Source organism: Ornithorhynchus anatinus, chromosome 11, assembly GCF_004115215.2.
Source record: "Ornithorhynchus anatinus isolate Pmale09 chromosome 11, mOrnAna1.pri.v4, whole genome shotgun sequence".
Classification (NCBI taxonomy): Eukaryota; Metazoa; Chordata; class Mammalia; order Monotremata; family Ornithorhynchidae; genus Ornithorhynchus; species Ornithorhynchus anatinus.
In genome coordinates this window covers 2752746-2772676 of record NC_041738.1, presented here as the reverse complement: position 1 = coordinate 2772676, position 19931 = coordinate 2752746, and the positions used below count along the sequence as shown (strand labels likewise).

At 55.5% G+C, this 19931-nt stretch overlaps 1 protein-coding gene across 2 annotated transcripts; it reads left to right on the top strand.

Moving 5' to 3' along the window:
- The first annotated feature begins 1519 nt into the window (after window positions 1-1519).
- Window positions 1520-19931, top strand: CHEK1 (checkpoint kinase 1). Of its 2 annotated transcripts, XM_001513159.5 has the most exons (14): window positions 1520-1598; window positions 4322-4405; window positions 8462-8685; window positions 9667-9731; window positions 9826-9895; window positions 10938-11126; window positions 13272-13376; window positions 14014-14109; window positions 15637-15745; window positions 16120-16297; window positions 16991-17122; window positions 17536-17637; window positions 18029-18088; window positions 18601-19931. In XM_001513159.5, exons 2-14 carry the CDS (start codon window positions 4341-4343, stop codon window positions 18631-18633), a joined length of 1428 nt encoding a protein of 475 aa, XP_001513209.2. In that variant the 5' UTR covers window positions 1520-1598; window positions 4322-4340; the 3' UTR covers window positions 18634-19931. The 2 variants fall into 2 exon arrangements, with proteins under 2 accessions (XP_001513209.2, XP_007658497.1); XM_007660307.4 differs by having other exon boundaries at window positions 18029-19931.

The following is a 19931-nucleotide window of genomic DNA, read 5'->3' as shown; positions in this document are numbered from 1 at the left end:
TTCAGGTACATGAGGACCCGGGCTATTTAGCATAGACTAGTCGGATAGACAGACGTTAAAATAAATTACAGAAACTAACACTTTCTCTGTCTCCGTTTAATCAAAGTAAATGAAAACCTATGCTAGCGTGTATCTAGTGGAAAGAGCACAGGCCTGGGAGTCAGAAGACCTGGGTTCTAATCCTGACTCTGCCACTTTTCTGCTGTGTGACCTTGGGCAAGTCACTTCACTTCTCTGGGCCTCAGTTAATTCATCCGTAAAATGGGGAATCGAGATTGGGAGCCCCATAGGGGACAGGGACTGTGTCCAACCTAATTTGCTTGTCTCCACCCCAGCACTCAGAATAGCGCCTGGCACATCCTAAGCGCTTAACAAATACCGTCACGGCCTAGTGGCAAGAGAACGGGCTTGGGAAGCAAAGGATGTGGGTTCGAATCCTGTCTCCACTTGGCTGTGTGACTTTGGGCAAGTCACTTCACTTCTCTGTGCCTCAGTTCCCTCATCTGTAGAAGGGGGATTAAAATGGGGAGCTCCACGTGGGACAGGCCCTGTGTCCAACTTGATTACCTCGTATCCACCCGGGTGCTTAGAATGGTGCCTGGCACAGAGTAAGCGCTTAAATATTATTATTATTATTTCAACCCTATTTTACGGGTGAGGAAGCTGAGGCACCGAGTTTCACCGCCAAGCGGGCAGGTAAGGGTAGAATTCGAACCTAGAGAGTTTCCAGGACTCTACCGGTCTCAGCTACGGGAGGGAGAGTCAAGCAGAGGCTCCTCTGTAAAATCAATTAATCAGTGGATCAATAAGCAACATTTTGGCAGGCTATAGTAAAGTTCTCCTCCCGGGCTAGTACCTGGAGAGTTTCCAGAACTTTTCTGGTCTCAGCTACGGGAGGGAGAGTCAAGCAGAGGCTCCTCTGTAAAATCAATCAGTGGATCAATAAGCAGCATTTTGGAAGGGTATAGTAAAGTTCTCCTCCCAGGCTGGCACCTGGAGAGTTCCCAGGACTTTACTGGTGTCAGCTAAGGGAGGGAGAGTCAAGGAGAGGCTCCTCTATAAAATCAATTAATCAGTGGATCAATAAGCAGCATTTTGGAAGGGTATAGAAAAGTTCTCCAGGCTGGCACCTGGACAGTTTCCAGGACTTTTCTGGTCTCAGCTACGGGAGGGAGAGTCAAGCAGAGGCTCCTCTATAAAAATCAATTAATCAGTGGATCAATAAGCCACATTTTGGCAGGGTATAGTAAAGTTCTCCTCCCGGGCCGGCACCTGGAGAGTTCCCAGGACTTGACTGGTGTCAGCTAAGGGAGGCAGAGTCAAGCGGGCGGGGTCGAGGCCCAGGCCCGACCCCGAGCCTCCGGCGCCCCCGGCCCTCCGGTGCCCGTCCTGCCGGCCTCCCTGCCCCGTCCCCCGGCCTCTCGCTCAGGAAAGACCGGGGCTTCGGTCGAGGCCTGGGCTGAGGCGGGGGCGCGCGGGCGGCGCTTTCCGGCAGGGGCGCGCGCGTTTACGACAACGAAAGCCAGCGGGCGGGTTTGGGCGGGAAAGAGGTCGGTGCAGGGCGCCCAGGAGGAGGAGGAAGAGGAGGCCTGGGCCTGGTGAGAACAGGGGCGAGGATGGGGGGGTCAGGGGAGGCCGAGCAGGACGGGGCAGGCTTAAGGGAGTGAGGGGATAGAGGTTGCACACCTCACCCCTCCTGCTTTCCCCACCATTCCCTTCCTTTGCAACCATTTCCTCCCCTTCCTCTTGACACCCCCTCCCCCCAGGATCAATCAATCACTGGATCAGTCAACAGCATTTTCACCCATTCGTCCATCCACTAGTCTCTATTGAGCCCTTCCCATTTTGGAAGGGTCCAAAAAGGTCTCCTCCCAGGCTGGCAGCTGGAGAGTCTGCAGGGCTCAGCCACGGGAGGGAGAGTCGAGCAGAGGCCCCTCTGCAGAATTAATTAATCAGTGGATCAATCAGCATTTTGGAGGGGGACGGTGAAGTTCTCCTCCCTGGCAGCTGGAGAGTTTGCAGGACTCTGCCGGTCGCAGCTATGGGAGGGAGAGTCGAGCTCAGGCATCTCTGTAAAATCAATTAATCAATCAGTGGATCAATCCGCATTTTGGAGGAGGACGGTAAAATTCTCCTCCCTGGCAGCTGGAGAGTTTGCAGGACTCTGCCGGTCTCAGGTATGGGAGGGAGAGTCAGGCAGAGTCTCTTCTGTAAAATCAATCAACCAGTGGATCAATCAGCAATATTTTGGAAGAGTACGGTAAAGTTCTCCTCCCAGGCTGGCAGCTGGAGAGTTTCCAGGACTCTGCCAGTCTCAGCTATGGGAGGGAGAATCAAGCAGAGGCTCCTCTGTAAAATCAATTAATCAGTCAGGGGATCGATCAGCAATATCTGGAAGAGTATGGTAAAAAGTTCTCCCTAGCTGGCACCTGGAGAGTTTCCAGCACTCTACTGGTCTCAGCTATGGGAGGGAGAGTCAAGCAGAGGCCCCTCTGTAAAATCAATTAATCAGTGGATCAATCAGCATCACTTTGGAAGAGTACGGTAAAGTTCTTCTCCCAGGCTGGGAAGTTTCGAGGACTCTACCGGTCTCAGCTATGGGAGGGAGAGTCAAGCAGAGGCTCCTCTGTAAAATCAATTAATCAACAGCATTTTGGAAGGGAACCTTAAAGCTCTCCGCCCTGGCTGGCAGCTGGAGAGTTTCCAGGGCTCTGCCAGTCTGAGCTACGGGAGGGAGAGTCAAGAAGAGGCCCCTCTGTAAAATCAATTAATTGGGGATCAATTAGCATTTTGGAAGAGTACGGTAAAGTTCTCCTCTCAGGCTGGCAGCTGGACAGTTTCCAGGACTCTGCCAGTCTCAGCTACGGGAGGGAGACTCAAGCGGAGGCCCCTCTGTAAAATCAATCAGTGGATCAATCAGCAATATTTTGGTAAAGTTCTCCTCCCAGGCTGGCACCTGGAGAGCTCCCAGAACTCTACCAGTCTCGGCTACGGGAGGGAGACTCAAGCAGCGGCCCCTCTGTAAAATCAATTAATCAGTGGATCAATCAGCAATATTTTGGTAAAGTTCTCCTCCCAGGCTGGCACCTGGAGAGCTCCCAGAACTCTACCGGTCTCGGCTACGGGAGGGAGAGTCCCCTTCCCTCCCTAGCCTGGGCAACTGCTAGCCGGTGGCAGGCAATCTGCTAAAAGTCAAAACTCACCTGTGCCGGGCAGCAGCGGCACGGGAGAGAGTCGAGGGCAGAGCCTCATTTTTAAAGCCCGGAAGAAGGCCTGGGTAAACCACCTCTGGATTTTTACCAAGAAACCTCTGTGGATCCACTACAAGAGCGATTGCGGATGGAGGTGGGGCTTTCCTGGACAGACGTGTCCGCCGAGTCGCTGTGGGTCGCAAGTGACCCCACAGCGTACGGCAAGACGGAGTTGCTTGGACAACACAGGCCTGAGAGTCTGAAGGACTTGGGTTCTAATCCCAGCTCTGCTGCTTCTGTGCTGGGTGACCTTGGGCAAGCCATTCAACTTCTCTGTGCCTCGGGTACCTCATCTGCAAAATGGGGATTGAGATCGTGAGCCCTCTGCGGGACCAACCTGATGAGCTCGTGTCTACCCCAGTGCTCGGTACAGAGTAAGCGCTTAGCAAATACTAAAAAAGAGCCTAACCCTCAAGGAACTTACAGTGCAGGCGGGGCAACAGATATCAAATAAACTACAATTGCTAGACCGTATTCATTAATTCGATAGTATTTATTGAGCGCTTACTATGTGCAGAGCACTGTACTAACTGCTTGGACTATACAATTCGGGAACAGATAGAGACAATCCCTGGCCACTGACGGGTTTGCAGTCTAATCGGGGGAGACAGACAAAATAGCAATCAATAGAATCAAGGGGATGTACGTCTCATTAACAAAATAAATAGGGTAATAAAACAGGAATCGTGCCTACCAACTCATTTGTGCTCTTTCAAGTGTTTAGTACGGTGCTCTGCATAAAATAAGTGCTCAGTAAATGTTATTGATTGATCGATTGAAGTTAAAGGAAGGGCGCGGAAAAGAAAATGTTTCGAAGCAGTATGGACTGCGTTTGCCTTCTTGTCCCCAAACCCTGCTCCGAGGGTATTTCAAGGGGCCGGGAGGGGGACTGGGGAGGGTGAGGCAGCGAGCAGCCGTGGAAGACCCCGGAGCTCGGTGGAAGAATTGGCTGCGGGACGCAGCGGAAGAGGTCGGGGGGGGAGACCGGTCTTGGAGGTGGGGAGGAGAGCTGCGCCTTTAGAATGGTTCTGTAAAGTAATGGCATATCTCTGCGTGTCTGGTGCCCACAGACCGGGTACTGCAGAGGGCATGGCGGTGCCCTTCGTGGAAGACTGGGACCTGGTCCAGACGCTAGGGGAAGGGGCCTATGGAGAGTAAGTACCAGCCGTCGTCTCCCTCCCCCGCTCCCTTGGTGGTCGCATCCCGAGCCCTCTTTTGGGGAAGCCACTGTAAAAGCTGTTTTTGTTTTGTTTTTAATGATATTAAATGCTTATTACGTGTCAAGCACTGTTCTAAGCGCTGGGGTCGATGCCAGTTAAATCGCTCTGGACACAGTCCCTGCCTCACACGGGGCTCCCGGGTGAAGAAAGAGAGGGAACAGGCGTTGAACCCCCACTTTGCAGTTGAGGAAATTGAGGCACAGAGAATTTAAGTGACTAGCCCAAGGGCACGTAGCGGAGAAGTGTCTAGTGGATAGCGTACGGGCTTGGAAGTCAGAAGGACCTGGGTTCTAATCCTGGCTCTATCACTTGTCTGCTGTGTGACTTTGGGTGAGTCACTTCACTTCTCTGGGCCTCAGTTCCCTCATCTGTAAAATGGGGATTAAGATTGTAAACTTCATGTGGGACATGGACTGTGTCCAACCTTGTCGTGGGCAAGGACTGTGTCTGCTTATTGTTATCGTACTCTCCCAAGCGCTTAGTAGAGTGCTCTGCACACAGTACGTGCTCAATAAATATGATTGAATGAATGAATTGGTCTGTATCTACCCCAGCTCTTAGTACAGTGCCTGGCACATAGGAAGTGCTTAACAAATATCCCCCCCTTCCCGCACCAAAAAAAAGTATCAGCGCCAGAATGAGAACCCAAGTCCTCTGGGTCTCAAGCCTGTGCTTTATCCAAAGGGTCGTGCTGCTTCCCTAAAATTGGGGAGCTTCTGGTGGGCAGGAAATGTGTCAACCTAGTCCGTCGTATCGTCCTCTCCCGGACCCTTAGAACAGTACTTTGCGCATAGTAAGCGCTCGATAAATCCCATTGATTGAGGATTGGTTCCAAGCAAAAGGAAGCACTTCTTCCCACAGTGGATCGTTGCTTTCCCCCATTCATTTCCCAGCTCCCCGAGCCGTACCGTCCGTCTAGCCAACTCTAGCCCTTATGAATGTAATTCTCACCTCTTCGGCGCTTCTTTATATATGTGAATCGGTTATTTGGACCCTCCTCCAGCTGCAAACATTAGAGTGGAAACTCCCTGTAGGGAGGGAACCTGCCACTTCTGAATTCTGTACTCCCCAAGAGCCCCAGGCACCACCCTAGGTGCGTGCCCAGCGAGTTTTATTCTTACCGCTGCTTCAGTATCCCAAGAGGTGAACCAGGAAATAATAGTAATGATACTTGTTAAACGCTTACTATGTACCAAGCACTGTTTGCGGGTAGAAAGCATCAGAAGGCTCAAGAGAGGTTTGGAGCCAAGGGTCCAGAGTAGGTTCCTGGAGGGAAAGGGAGAGAGAAAATAAAATTGTGGTATTTAAGTGCTTACTATGTGCACAGCACTGTTCTAAACGCTGGGGGATATAAAGTGATCGGGTTGTCCCACGTGGGGCTCACAATCTCCATCCCCATTTGACAGATGAGGTAACTGAGGCACAGAGCAGTTAAGTGACCTGCCTAAGGTCACACAGCTGACTAGCGGCGGAGCCGGGATTAGAACCCGTGACCTCCGACTCCCGAGCCCGCGCTCTTTCCACTGAGCCACGCTGCTTCTCTGTTGGATGAAACATCCCTAACCATCGGCTTGTGGGGGTCCGGGGAAGCGGGGGTCTCCGTCGGGGCCGGATGGACCAGTGGAGCTCTCTGGGCAGAGGCAGGCAGGCGGTCGTATTTACTGAGCGCTCACCGTGTGCAGAGCACTGTCCTGAGCGCCTGGGAGAGTACGGTGTAACAGACACGTTCGCTGCTCACCACGAGCTTCCAGTCTAGAGGAGGAGACAGACATTAATAGAAATAAATTACAGATACGTACATAAGGGCTCGGGCTGGGAGGGGGGCGATGAATAAAGGGAGCAAGTCAGGGCGATGCAGAAGGGAGTGGGAGAAAGGGAGAGGGGGAAAGCCGTAGTCGGGGCCCGAGCAATGCGGTTGAAACACGGAGGCTTCTTGGAATGGACAGGTGATGGCCTGTCTTTAAGTGGCTTGATTTTTTCCTTTCGTCCTCGCCCCAAGTCAGAGGGGTCGTCTCCCCTACCCCCGCCAGCGCCCGAAGCGTCTGTATTGACTTCACTGTTGCAGCCGATCAGGTTTTACGCCCCCGGGAGAGGGGCGTGGGCCGTCCCCATCGGCCCGGCCACCATTTCAGCATCTCATTGGGTGGATTTGTCGTGCCAGGCACCCGGACCGTTTTAAGGACGGGCCCGAAATGACTCTAAGACACTTCCCAGAACGTTACCCGGCACCCCTGACAGCGGCCAGGGTGGGACCGGGGGTTCGGTTCGAGGAGCCGAAACCCCTCGACTTCTAGTAACGGCAAGTGGGAAAGGAGAAACTGTGCTCCTGCTGACAGTCAGTCCTCTGCTCTATTCCTAAAAGCGCCCCTTTAAAGTCTCCTTTCTCCTCCCTTCCCTCCTCTTTCTCCTGGATCGGTTTCTCTCCTCGGATTTTATCCTCCACTGCCATCTCAGCACTTCTGCACCTACTAAGCTCTCGTGTACCCTCGACCACCCCGCGGTGCTTCTGGGCACCTCCTATAATCCCCGTGACTCAAAGCCCTAACATATGTCTATCCACTTTTCCTCCTGCCTGTTTATTATTTCAGGGCAGATAAATTGCTCTCCTCGGCTTCAAAACCTTATTCACGGCCCGTCTCCTCCAAGAAGCCTTCCCTGACTAAACCCGTCTCTCCACCCGCTCCCTTCTCTGTCGCTCTTTCTCGCTTATTCATTCATCTTCCCTCCCATCCCCACAGCACTTATGTATATATCTGTAATTGATGTATTTTTATTAATGTACGTCTCCCCCTCTAGACTGAGCCCGTCGCTCACCTCCTCCAAGAGGCCTTCCCAGACTGAGCTTCCCCTTTTCCCTCTGCTCCCTCTCTGCCCCCCTTCACCTCCCCTCAGCTAAGTCCCCTTTCCCCCCATTCCCTCTGCTCCTCCCGTCTCCCTTCCCCGCAGCACTGTGCTCATTTGTAAATATTTTTATTACCCTATTTGTTTTGTTAATGAGGTGTCCATCCCCTTGATTCTATTTATCGTGATTATGTTTTCTTGTTTTTGTCCGTCTGTCCCCTCCGATTAGACTGTGAGCCCGTCAGTGGGCAGGGATCGTCTCTATCTGTTGCCGAATTGTTTATTCCAAGCGCTTAGTCCAGTGCTCTGCACGTAGTAAGCGCTCAACAAATACTACTGAATGAACGAATGAATGTGTCTGTTGTTTTACTCTCCCGAGCACTTACTACAGTGCTCTGCACACAGTAAGTGCTCAGTGAATACGATTAAATGATTGATCTGTCTCCCCCACTCGCCTGTAAGCTCCTTGAAGGCAGGAGTTAGGACAGCTGTCTGTTGCACCTTCCCAAAAGCTTAGTACCGTGCTCTGCACACCGTAGGCGCTCCGTAAATATAACGGTTGCTTTAATTCTCCTTTTATAGAGTGGAAGAAGTTCTGTTTTTAGTCAGGCAGCGTGGCCTAGTGGATAGAGCGCAGGCCTGGGAGTCAGAAGGACCTGCCCTCTCATCCTGACTCCGCCACTCGCCTGCTGTGTGACGTTCGGCAAGTCACTTCACTCCTCTGTGCCTCCGTCGGTAAAATGGGGGTTAAGACCGTGAGCCCCGTGTGGGACAGGGACGGTGTCCAACCCTTTCAGCTTGTATCTCCCCCAGCAGTTAGAACAGCTCTTGACACATAGTAAGCACTCAACGGGTGCCATCATAATTTTGATTATTACCGATTGACCCAAGAGTAGCCTCTCCTCGGGCCCGTCTGCCCGGCCCGTTGGCTCGGAACGGAACAGTGGAGTCCGAGGGGCATACGGGACCTCTTTCGGGCCCGTGGTACGCAGCTTCTCCGGCGCGTTCGGGGCTCCGGCTCTTCAGATCAAAGGAGAAACTGGGAGGGAGGAGAGGGAGGGAGTCATCAATTTTGGAAGACATCGGTAGAGTCCGTGCACCAGGGCAGGAAGGTGTTCAGAAGTTGACCGCTTTGCTCATCCCTTTCAGAGTCCAGCTGGCAGTGAACAGGCGGACGGAAGAAGCGGTCGCCGTCAAGATCGTGGACATGAAGCGGGCCGCGGACTGTCCCGAAAACATCAAGAAAGAGATCTGCATCAATAAAATGCTGAACCACGAGAACATAGTGAAATTCTACGGGCACCGGCGGGAGGGCAACATCCAGTACCTGTTCCTGGAGTACTGCAGCGGGGGAGAGCTCTTTGACCGCATAGGTGCGCACCAGAGGCCCCGAGGGGTGACCGGCAAGATTTTTGGCTTTCTTGGGGCGAGTGGGATGGGGGGACCTGATAGTTGATCGGAGCCGCTTAGTAGCTAACCGGAGCTTTGGAGAATTTGGACGGCAGCGATCCCTGACTATCAGGCAGAAGGTAGAGGGGAAGGTGAGGGAAATCAGAGGAGTAGGTGGAGGAAGATTCTCACAAATGGCCGGCTTCTCCGGGGGACCGCCTTGGCCCACTTCAGGCTCCACACGTCTGAAATCTGGGTCCCTGGGGCGTCCAGTAAGCGCTCACTCAGTAAATCCCTCTGATTTTTGAAAACGAAGTGGAAATTGGCTGGCACTCACCCACCTCGACTTCATCGGGAAGGGCTCAAGAGGCTCTTTAGGGAGGGGTAAATGGAGTAGGAAGCAGCGTGACCTGAGGAGAAACCTCAGGGCCAAAAGTCTGAAACCCAGATTTTCAGCCCTGCCCTGCCACAGGTCTGCCGGGTGGCTTTGGGCAAGTCACTTAACCCTCTCGGTTCCCTCCTTTGTAAAATGGCGGTCACCCGCCTGCCGTCCTTCCCTCTTTGACCGTGAGCCCTGTGCAGGACAGGAGGTGATCGTGTCTGTTCCCCAGCCCTTAGTACAGTGCTCGGCACCTAAGTGCTCGACAGATACCATCTCGGTTATTAAGCGACCGGATTAATACCTCACTGAGCCAGGTTGCTCAGCCGGAGCTGGATTATTGTCCCTCGGGACAACAGTCCCGAGCCCTGTCCGTTAGTAGTCGTCGTGGTATTTACTGAGCGGCCACTGTGTGCAGTATCCTGAACTAAGCGCTTGGGAGAGTACAACCACAGCCCGGGATGTATTCCCTGGCCAGCAGAGCCGGCCCAGCGGCTCCCAAATCGACAGGCCCTCGAACTCAGATTGCCGTAAAGACTGCAGTTTTATCCGCGATGACTGAACCCTCCCAAATGACTCCCTCTAGAACCCGATGTGGGGATGCCTGAACCTGAGGCCCAAAAGTTCTTCCACCAGCTTATGGCCGGCGTGGTAGGTGTCCGGGCCCCGGCCCCTCTTCGGTTTCGTGTTCTCCTGCGGCCCAGGTGACGTGGACGTAAATTTCCTCCTCCTCGGCTCTCTCCAGGTGTACCTGCATGGCATCGGGATCACCCACCGGGATATTAAGCCAGAAAACCTTCTGCTCGACGAGAGAGGTAAGCGCGAGGTCCGTCTCGTCAGTCAGCCAACCCCCGGGCTGCCGGCCCGTCGGCCGGGGGTGTTTATTGAGCGCTTAATGTGGGCAGAGCAGTCGGTTGTATTCATTCAACGCTTACCGGGTCCAGAGTGTTGTGCTGAGCGCTTGAGGGAATACAGTTCCCGTGTGCAGAGCACTGTGCTGAACACTCGGGAGACTACAGTTTAACACTCAACAGAGGTTGTCGGTGAGATAGACGAGATCGAGGTACAGTGAGCATTAGAGGAGCCAAGGCTGCAGGCGGGATTGTAGTAAGAGAGCGGCGTGATGAGGTAGGAAGGGGCAAGCTGATCGAGTGCCGTCGTAACTGGTATTTGCGAGACGCCTACTGTGTGCCAAAGACTGAACTAAGCACTCGGGCGGGTACGAGATAATTAGGTTGGACACGGTCTGAGGAGGAGGGAGAACAGATAGCGAATCCCCATTTGACAGTTGAGGAGACTGAGGCTCAGCGAAGCGACGGCGGGCGAGCGGCAGAGCCGGGACTCGAACCCCGGTCCTCAGACACTCAGGTCCGGGGTTCTACCGCCGTGAAAGACCGTGAGCCCGAAGTGGGACAGGGACTGGGCCCAATCTGATTAGCGCGTATCCATCCCAGTGCTCAGCACCGTGCTTGACACCTAACAAGCGCTTAACAGATGCTATAATGATGGAAATCTGAGGGAGTGGCTGGAGCGCGAGGGGCCGGCCTAAAGTCAGGGCGGAGAAAGCCTGGCGGACTTCTCCCCTCGAGTCCTAGTGGCCGTGGTGGCCCCGGACTCGCTCCCCGACCGTTGGAGCTGGTGTCTGGCTCCTGGCCGCCTGTCAACTTTAAGTCGTCAGCGACGGTATTTTTTAAGCTCTCACGGCGTGCAGAGCGCTGTACGATGCGCTTGGGAGGGTACGATACAATAGAATTGGCAGACGGGTTCCCGGCCCACAACGAGCTTACGGGCCAGAGGGTGAAGTGGCAGAGAAAGCGTTCCGAGAACGACCCCCGGCGCCCGCCGCCTTCGCCTCAGATAACCTCAAGATCTCGGACTTCGGCCTGGCCACGGTGTTTCGGCACAACAACCGCGAGCGCCTGCTGAACAAGATGTGCGGGACGCTGCCCTACGTGGCCCCGGAGCTGCTGAAGCGCAAGGAGTTCCGGGCCGAGCCGGTGGACGTCTGGTCGTGCGGCATCGTCTTGACCGCCATGCTGGCTGGAGGTGGGTGGCGCGCCGTCCGCGACTCGGCTCCCCCGGACCGCCCGCGACCTCAAGCCGCCCCGTCCTGGGGGTGGCGGCGGCCTGCGGTCCCTGCCCGGCCGGTGACCTCGCTGGGAGAAGCAGGGCCCCGGACCACCAACGGTCAGTCAGTCGTATTTATTGAGCGCTCACTGTGTGGAGAGCACTGTGCTAAAGCGCTTGGGAGAGTACGGTATGACAATAGGACAGACGCATTCCCCGCCCACAGCAAGCAGCGACCGTCCTTCCCGTCGGGAGGGAAACGCCGCTGTCTGTGACGGCCGGAGACCGAAGGGGCCCCAAAACAGCCGGGGGTGGTCTCCGCTCTAGTCCCTCCTGCCCCCCAGACGGTTGTCCCCCGCCCGGCTCCCTATCTTTGACTGTAGCCCCCCTTCAAAAGAGGGAGGATTGAGCTCTTGACGTCTTAATTAGTCACTTTTCTTGGTCTTCCTCTGGTCTGAGAAGTCTCATCTCTTTGCCGGGGTCATGGAACGAAAGTGCCGTCTTTATCGTTCGGATGGCTCAGTGGAACGAGCGGTCTGGGAGTCAAGGGTCCCAGATTCTAATCCCAGCTCGGCCACTGGCCCGCTGGGTGGCCTTGGGCCAGTCCCTTCAACTCTCTGAGCCTCAGTTCCCTCTCCAAGTTACTGATAATGGTGAAAACATTTATTAAATATGGGTTAGGTTCTAAGCACCAGGATAGATAGAAGATTCTGAGCTGGATGCGGAAGCTCCCCTCTCGTCTCCTCATTTTCGAGATGAGGAAGCTGAGGCCCAGAGAGGTTAAATGACTTGGCCGAGGTTGCTCGGCAGACCAGCGGCAGAGCAAGGGATGGACCCCCATCTCCTCACTCCGAAGGCCGTGCTCCTTCTATTACATTGACTCTTTCCTGGGAACTTTGGCTTATGCTGGGTGGCAATTTGTGTGGCCAAAATGGAGTGGGTTCGAATGTGGGGGTGTAAAACCCGTGTTCTCTGAGCCAGGTGTTCGGAGGAGCCAAGGGAGGGCAAGAGAGGGTTGCTGAGTGCGGAAGGAGGCCAGGAAGGTTGTAGTGGGCCCCATGGTTTCATTTTTTGTAATGGAAAAGGTCGGTCTACATCAGCCTCGGTCTTCTTCGACAGGAACCCCTGACTGTATGTGTTTCGTTTTTCTGAATGTAGAGCCTTCTGCCTCAAAGGTTTGGGCTTCAGAAATGGAACCCATTTCACTGTTGGGCAGAAATGATCTCTTTTCAGTCAGTGGTATTTATTGAACGCTTACTATGGGGCGGGCACTGTGTTAAATGCCTGGGAAAGTGTGGTGTAACAGAGCTGGTAGGCAGGTTTCCTGCCCACGTGGAGTTTACGGTCCTTCGTGGCAAGTGGAACATTACCTGACCGATCTATTCTCAGCGTGGCGTAGTGGAAAGAGCCCGGGCTTGGGAGTCAGAGGTCGTGGGTTCTAATCCCGGCTCCGCCACTTATCAGTGGTGGGACTTGGGGTAAGTCACTTCACTTCTCTGTGTCTCAGTTACCTGTAAAATGGGCATTAAGACTGTGAGCCCCACGTGGGGCAACCTGATCACCTTGTATCCTCCCCAGTGCGTAGAACAGTGCTTGGCACGTAGTAAGCGCTTAACAAATACCCTCATTAGTATTCGATTGAGGTTTGGACGAGTTGCTCAGTGAGGTCCCTCCATTGACAGGGTGGAGAGGCTGGTGGGTTGGCATCTCCCTTACCCAGAGAGATTCAGGCGGTTGGCGGTTTAATAATAATAGTACTAGTAATAATAATAATAATAGAATTAAGCGCTTACTATGTGCCAGGCACTGTACTAAGCATTAGGGTAGATACAAGATAATCGGGCTGGACACACTTCCTGTCCCACATAGGGCTCTCGATCTTAATCCCCATTTGACAGATGAGATAACTGAGGCACATAGAATTTAAGTGACTTGCCCAAGGTCACACAGCAGACGGATGACAGAGCCAGGATTAGAACCCCGGTCCTCCGACTCCCAAGCCCGTGCTCTTTGACTAGGTTACACTGCTTCTCGTGACTCAATGAGGCTGCCTGTCTCTTAACAGCTGTATTCCCCACTTTGCACCAGCACCCATCAGCGTTTCCTTTTCTTCCTTCCTTTTAGAGCTGCCGTGGGATCAACCTAGCGACAGTTGCCAGGAATATTGTGACTGGAAGGAAAAGAAAACCTACCTCCCACCTTGGAAAAAGATTGATTCCGCCCCGTTAGGTAGGCACCCAGCCTGGTGTGGAGGGATCGGCACCGCCGGGAGTGAGGGCCTCGGCCTCCCTGTGTCTTTAGCAAGACCTTTCCCGCCCGGGAACCCGCCTGGGGATTGCGTTGCTAGGCCCGGGTTCCCGTCGAGGGACTTCGGGCTCTAGTTTAACCACACCCCCGGTCAGGTCTTCAGCGAAGCCCTATGTGCCACGAACACACCCGGGGGCAGAGGCAGGAAGCCTCTGAGAGGTGTTTCTGGTCGCCTGGGGAATTAAACCAAGACGGGCAGAGGTCTTTGGTAGTTTGCAATAGAGTGGGGGTATCTTGGCTGAAGATGGAGCACTAATATAGGCCTGCAGGGAGTGTGAACCCTGTCTGCCCCCCGGCCTGAGGCGGGACAAGCTGAGCTAGTGGGGGTGAGGTGAGAGGAGGGAACTGGGGGGTGCAGGACGGAGCACCTCCGAAGTCACAGGTCGGACAGACCGTCGGGAAGCCCGGCTGTTTGTGCAGTCAGTCAGTGGGGTTGATGGAACACTTCCCGGGTACAGAATACCGTGCTAAGTGCTTGGGGGAGTCCAGTAGAGTTGGCCGACGTGATCCCTGCCCTGGAGGAGCTTCCGGTTTAATGGGTCACCTGTTGTCTTCTCAGCCCTGCTGCATAAAATCCTGACCGAGAGCCCGACGGCACGGCTCACCATCCCAGACATTAAGAAAGACCGATGGTACACGAAACCCCTGAAAAAAGGTGCGATTCCCCCCAAAATGACACCCGGCGGTTGGATCGCGTGGGATGGGGGACGAAGTTCGGGGCTTAATCGGGTAGATGGTCTTGGTGGGTCCAAGAACGGAGAGCACCTCGACAGAGCAGGACGAGTGGCTTGGACCTGGGCAGAGTGAACGGGCATCCAGCGGGGAACGAGGCAGGTCGTGGAAGCTCTTTCGGCTCCCGGCTGGCCCAGGTGTTCTCTGCTCCCCCTCACGTCCGACCCTCCAGCCCCCGGGCTCTTGGTGGAGGTGCAGGCCCTGCCTTGAGCGTTCTCCACCTCCCTGCCGTGACAGTTAACCGTGTAGGGTTTCACGGTCCCCTCGGAAGCCACACTCCGCAGATTCGTCTCTCCAGAGACCATCACCAATCCCGTCTCCCTAGAATTCGTTCCCGTAGGCTTACTGGGATCCGAATTTTTTCGAACCCCTATATTATCACAAAGGTTATAGCGTGTTGGGAAAATAGATGTCTAGCACGGAAGACTCGGGGAGCAAATCTTGCCGACAGGTCCACTGACGGGCCGAGAGGCTTGGGGGCCTAATTATCCACTGACAAGGGCTGAGAGTCTGGGGGCTTGCTGACGGGGGAGCCGCAGACTAGGAGACCAGCTGTAAGCTTAGAGCGCATTGAGACCGTAAGCTCGATGTGGGCAGGGAACGTGTCTGTTATATTGTTATATCGAACTCTCCCAACCACTTAATGCAGTGCTCTGCACACGGTAAGCGCTCAATAAATACATTTGACCGGCCGACCGACAGCCAGCTCCTGGGAGGCCGGTCCAGTCCTCCAGGGCCAAGTCCAGGGGCCGATCGAACCCCAAAGAAGGGACGGGGGAGATAGGAGAGGGCCCAGAGGGGAACGAAAAAATCGAGCCCGGGGCTGGAAAGGAAGAGGCCTTTAGTGGAAAGAAAAGAGAAAGGAGAATTACCTGATCCAGAGGAGGAAGGTCTGAGAGGCAAATCTGTACAGCCTTGATGGTAGAGGGGGTCATCGACACGGTATTTGTTGAGCACCCACTGGATGTAAGACACTGTACTGAGCGTTTGAGGAGATGCAGCAGAAGTCAGACACATTTCCCTGCCCTCGGGGACTTTATATTCTACTTGAGGAGAGACAGACTTGAAAATTGTGTGGAAATAGTTTGCATAGGAGGTAATAGCGGGAGAGTGTTCACGTCTGTCAGGTTGAGGTGACCGAACAAGTAATTGAATATGTAAAGGAGAATCCCAGGAAAATGTACTCATATCTGTATCTGCACCCGCAACAGCCGAGGAGAGCACCTGAGTGCTTTGAGGGTGGCCGTGGGCTCGACCTGGCATCCGCACTCTGCCGAGTGAGCCCCTTGGTCAGTTCGGTCGCCTCCGGGGTTCTGTGACCCGACCCCCCCCCCCATCCCGAAGTCCCTGAAGCGGTTGCCGTAGGAGGCGGAAGAGTTAGAAGCTGTGGGGAGAGCTGTGAGCGTGACATTTCTGGTGTGTTTTTTCGCCTCCCTCCCCTCCACCGCAGTTGCGAAAAGGAGCCGGGCCTCTTCGGGCGGCCTGGCGGACTCCCCCGGGGGCTTTGGCAAGCACATTCGCTCCAGCTTGGACTTCTCCCCCGTGAGCAGCGCCCTCAGGTGAGTCCTGCCTCGGGGTGGCCGAGGGCAGCTGGGGAATGGGATCCTGCCGACGGCTGGAAAAAGCGAAGTTGGTTTCCGTTCTCCAAGTGACACACATCTTGGAAATTTGCAGAGACCCCCTCCCCCCGCCGCTGCGTTTCCTCTCAAAACCCGGCGAGGCGGGGAGAGAGAGAGCGCGCTACCTTCCCGGTGACTTAGGCCCAGATCCTCAGGGCCACTTGTTGTATATTGGGCAAATGGAAGTCGTCCCCTCTGTAGGCCCGAGGATTTTGAAGTCGCTCCTGATGGTGGATGAGACGTTCGGCAGGGGAGCGGGAGGGAAGCGGCGGCGGGAGCTTGGGCCGTGATGGGTTGGTTTTCCCCGGTTTCAGCGAAGATAAAGTGAAGTATTCCAGCTCCCAGCCCGAGCCTCGCACGGGGCTCTCCCTCGGCGACTCCGGCCCCGCTGACATCGACAAGTTGGTTCAAGGCATCAGCTTCTCGCAGCCGGCCTGCCCGGACCACATGCTGCTGAACAGCCAGCTCCTTGCCACCCCGGGCTCCTCCCAGGTAAAAGGGCCTTTTCCTCCCATTTTGCCCCAGCCGGGCCCCGGGCTCGGGGTGCTTTCTCGGGTAGACCGAGACGGGAGGTCTTCCTTGACTAAGCCCTCTTTTCCTTTTCTTCGTTCATTTAATCGTATTTATTGAGCGCTTTATGTCTGCAGAGCACTCTGCTAAGCGCTTGGGAGAGTACAACAGACACATTCCCTGCCCACCCCAAAATTACAGTCTCCCTTCTGTGTCGCCCTGACTTGCTCCCTTTAGTCATCCCCTCCCAGCCCCACAGCAATTATGTCCGTATCTGTAATTTATTTATTCATTTGGTCCGCCTCCCCCTCTAAGCTGTAAGCTCGTTGTGGGCGGGGAGTGTGCCTCTTTTACTGTCCTCTCCCAACCTTTTAATACAGTGTTCCGCACACAGTAGGCGTTCGATAAATGTGACCGGATGAATGGTAAAACCAACTCCTCAGTCCGTAGTGGTCGATAGTTTTCATTTATTCTTGCTCATCACTTCTGCACAAGTCCCACCTCAAATTCACACCGACCCCGGCTGGAAACTCCCCCCTGGGGTCCCGGTTATGCGGGTGGTGGCCCCTCTGCCCCTCTGCGGTGCCCTGTGGGTCCAGGCGGTGAGATGCAGGAGCCCGTGTCCCCTCACCCACCTCTCTAACAGATCTCCTTGCCTGTGTTCCCGTTGCCCAGAACCCTTGGCAGCGGCTGGTTAAGAGAATGACCCGGTTCTTCACGAAGCTGGACGCCGACAGGTCCTACCACTGCCTGAAGGAGACTTGCGAGAAGCTGGGCTACCAGTGGAAGAAGAGCTGTGTGAACCAGGTGCCGGTTCCCCCGGCTCGTTCCGCCCTGTGCCGGGAGGGAAAACCGCAAAGGAATCGGGAGGCCGGCTATTTCTAGTAGAAAGAGCACGGGGCTGGGAGTCAGGAAACCCGGATTCTAGTCCCTTCCCTGTCAGTGATCCTGGGGGAGTCACTTAACCTCTCTGAGCCTCAGTTTCCTCCCCTGTAAAACGGGACCAAGACACCTGCTCTCCCTGCCGCTTAGGCTGCGAACGGTAGGTGAGACGGGGATCGTGTCCAGTCGGTTTGCCTCAGATCTCCCCCAGCGCATAAGACGGTGCTCATTGCACAGTGAGCGGGCACTTCTCGTACCGCCCCCGGACTGCTTCTCCTGCCCTAGGCCAGGGGCTGGTAAATATCTCTGGTAAACCGTCCGTCTCCGAACGCGTTCAGGTCACGGTGTCGACGACGGACCGGAGAAACAACAAGCTGATTTTCAAGGTGAACCTGGTGGAGATGGGCGAGAAGATCCTGGTGGATTTCCGGCTGTCCAAGGTACGGGGGTCTCAGCATCCCTCGTCCCGGGAACTCCTGCCCCCCACCCCAGCTCTGTGGCGGGGCAGGCCACGGGCTCGGGGTCACGTCCGGCGGTCACCTCCGGGGACCTGGGCTTTTGTCCTCATCTTCGGGGGGCCCCTTTACCCTGAAGTCCAGCCAGGACCCAGGTCGAGGGAAGCCCAACTGGGACCGACCCCGGGTGTGGTAAACGGGAGCCTCGAGCGGCTCTCCTCACCCCGGTCTCAGGGCAACTGCCTGGCCCCGGGCTAGCGACCGCTCCTCTTTCCTGGCGGGGGGCGGGGGGGGGGGGGGGTGGGTGTGGCTTGTGGGGGGCGGGGGGGGTGGTCCTCGGGATTTAACTCTCCATTTGCCGTTCCTCTCCGTGTAGGGTGACGGGTTAGAATTCAAGAGGCACTTCCTGAAGATTAAAGGGAAGCTGAGTGACGTGGTGAGCAGCCAGAAGCTCTGGCTTCCTGCCACTTGAACCCCCGGCCCCAGGGTCGGCCACCGAATCCAGCGCTGCTACGTTGCCGCTATCTGCCCCGAGAAGGTCACGCCAATTGTCACACCTGGGGCCGGAAGCCCCAGGTCCCGAGGGGTTCCCCCGACCCGTGACCTCTTCCCTCTCCTGCCCCCTCACCCCCTCATCCCCCCACCCCCACCCCGTGCTCACACACACACTCCGTTTCTCCAAACCACGTTCCTCTCTCCCGGCCCTTTTCATCCCCGTCGAAGCAGTACAGAAGCTGTGGAAAGGGGATGCCCCGTAGGCTGAAAACTCCCCACCCCTGGCGCATCCAAGATGTTGAGTGACCAGGGTGGGCCATGGTGGCCCCGAGTCGGTCGATTCACCTCCGCGGGTAATTTGGGTTGGGTTATGCCTAGCAAAGTGTATATGTCTGTGTCCGCGTCCATCTGTCTCTCTCTACACCCAAGTGCCTCTCTGGGTTTTTCCACCAGCTCCTTCCGCCCTCTGGATTCGGCCTAGTTTGAGGAAATGAACTGTGTTTCTCCATGTGGAGTTTCTTTGGCTGTTCCTGGGCCTTTCCTGGGAGAGGTTGAGCCCCGGCCCCGTGCCTGCCGGCTTCTCTTCCTCTGAACCCACTACACTGTACGGACCCTTGGTATTTGCACATCGTGGTTAAGAGCGAGTGCGTGTGGTGTGTGTGCGTACGGAGCGTGTGCCGTGTGTGTTCGTTTGTATCCTCTTTTCGTTTTGTTTGTTCCCCCATTTCACACTGAGTTTTATCTGCCACTACAGTAGTCAGAAAAAAAAATTCTGCTTAGAATCCACATCGTTCCCAAGCCACGACCAGGACAGGTGGAGGCAGAGCGGGCAGGAGAGAGAGGGAGGGAGGGAGGGAGAGAGCAAGGGCTGGGCCTTGGTTCCCTGACCCTCTCTCTCACCAGAGAGGGTGGGTGGATGGATGGATGGTATCCATGCTCTGGGAATGTGCCCATTTTCGATGGGGACCGCCTCCCTCCCTCCCTCCCTTTCTCCCTTCTGCCTGACCAGCTCATCGGCAGAGATGGATACACCCCTTGGGGAGATTAATAAAGGACTTGTTCATTTCACTCATCCGAGCTGGGCGTGCTGCTGGGGTCTGGGGTTTAGTCCCCCCACCCAGATCCCCCAGGACCCCCGCGGTGTTGGCCGTGACCTGGGACCCGCCGTTCCTCCGCCGCAGAAGGACGGGCCCGGCTTCCGACAGCCCCGGGGTAAGCGGCGGGACGAGGGGATTCTGGTGTTGGTTCACCCCACTTCCGTGCGGTCGCTCCTCTGCTCACATGTGCGTCCCACACCCTCACCCTGAACAGACGCCCTCTCGCTCCATCCCGCAAAACAGCACTCCTCTCCTGTCGCAAACACACCCCGCACCTCACTGCCCCAACGAAGGCCGAGACGCCAGCCCCTTTCCACCCACTCCTCCAGAGACGCCTTCTTGCCTGGGAGATGAGAGGGAAGGAGCAGTTGCCGATGCTCTGGGCAGGAACAGCCCCGAGGGTCCAGCCAGGATATCTGATGTCCTAGTGGCCCCCGCCCCCTTTCAACGGGACCTTCCGTCCCCTCTCCCCGCTCGTGAGTTGCGGTCTCGGATGATGCCAAGATGGAGTCTGTCTTGCCGCTCGTGTCCCGGCCCTTAGTCTCTTTCCCTTCTCGTCCCAGTCCTCACTGACACAAGACCATTCTGTTCATAAAGATCCACAGTCACAACCTCTATTCCCACCTCTGTGTCACCTGAAGTCTCGGTGCCTCACCCTTCCCCGACAGTAAATTCTTCCCAAAGTAA

Coding starts and splice junctions, on each gene's coding strand:
- CHEK1 (XM_007660307.4), top strand. CDS start 4,341: ATGGCGGTGCCCTTCGTGGAAGACTGGGACCTGGTCCAGACGCTAGGG. Junction 15,746..16,119: donor CCCGTGAGCAGCGCCCTCAG/GTGAGTCCTGCC, acceptor CCCCGGTTTCAG/CGAAGATAAAGTGAAGTATT. Junction 17,123..17,535: donor AGAAGAGCTGTGTGAACCAG/GTGCCGGTTCCC, acceptor GAACGCGTTCAG/GTCACGGTGTCGACGACGGA.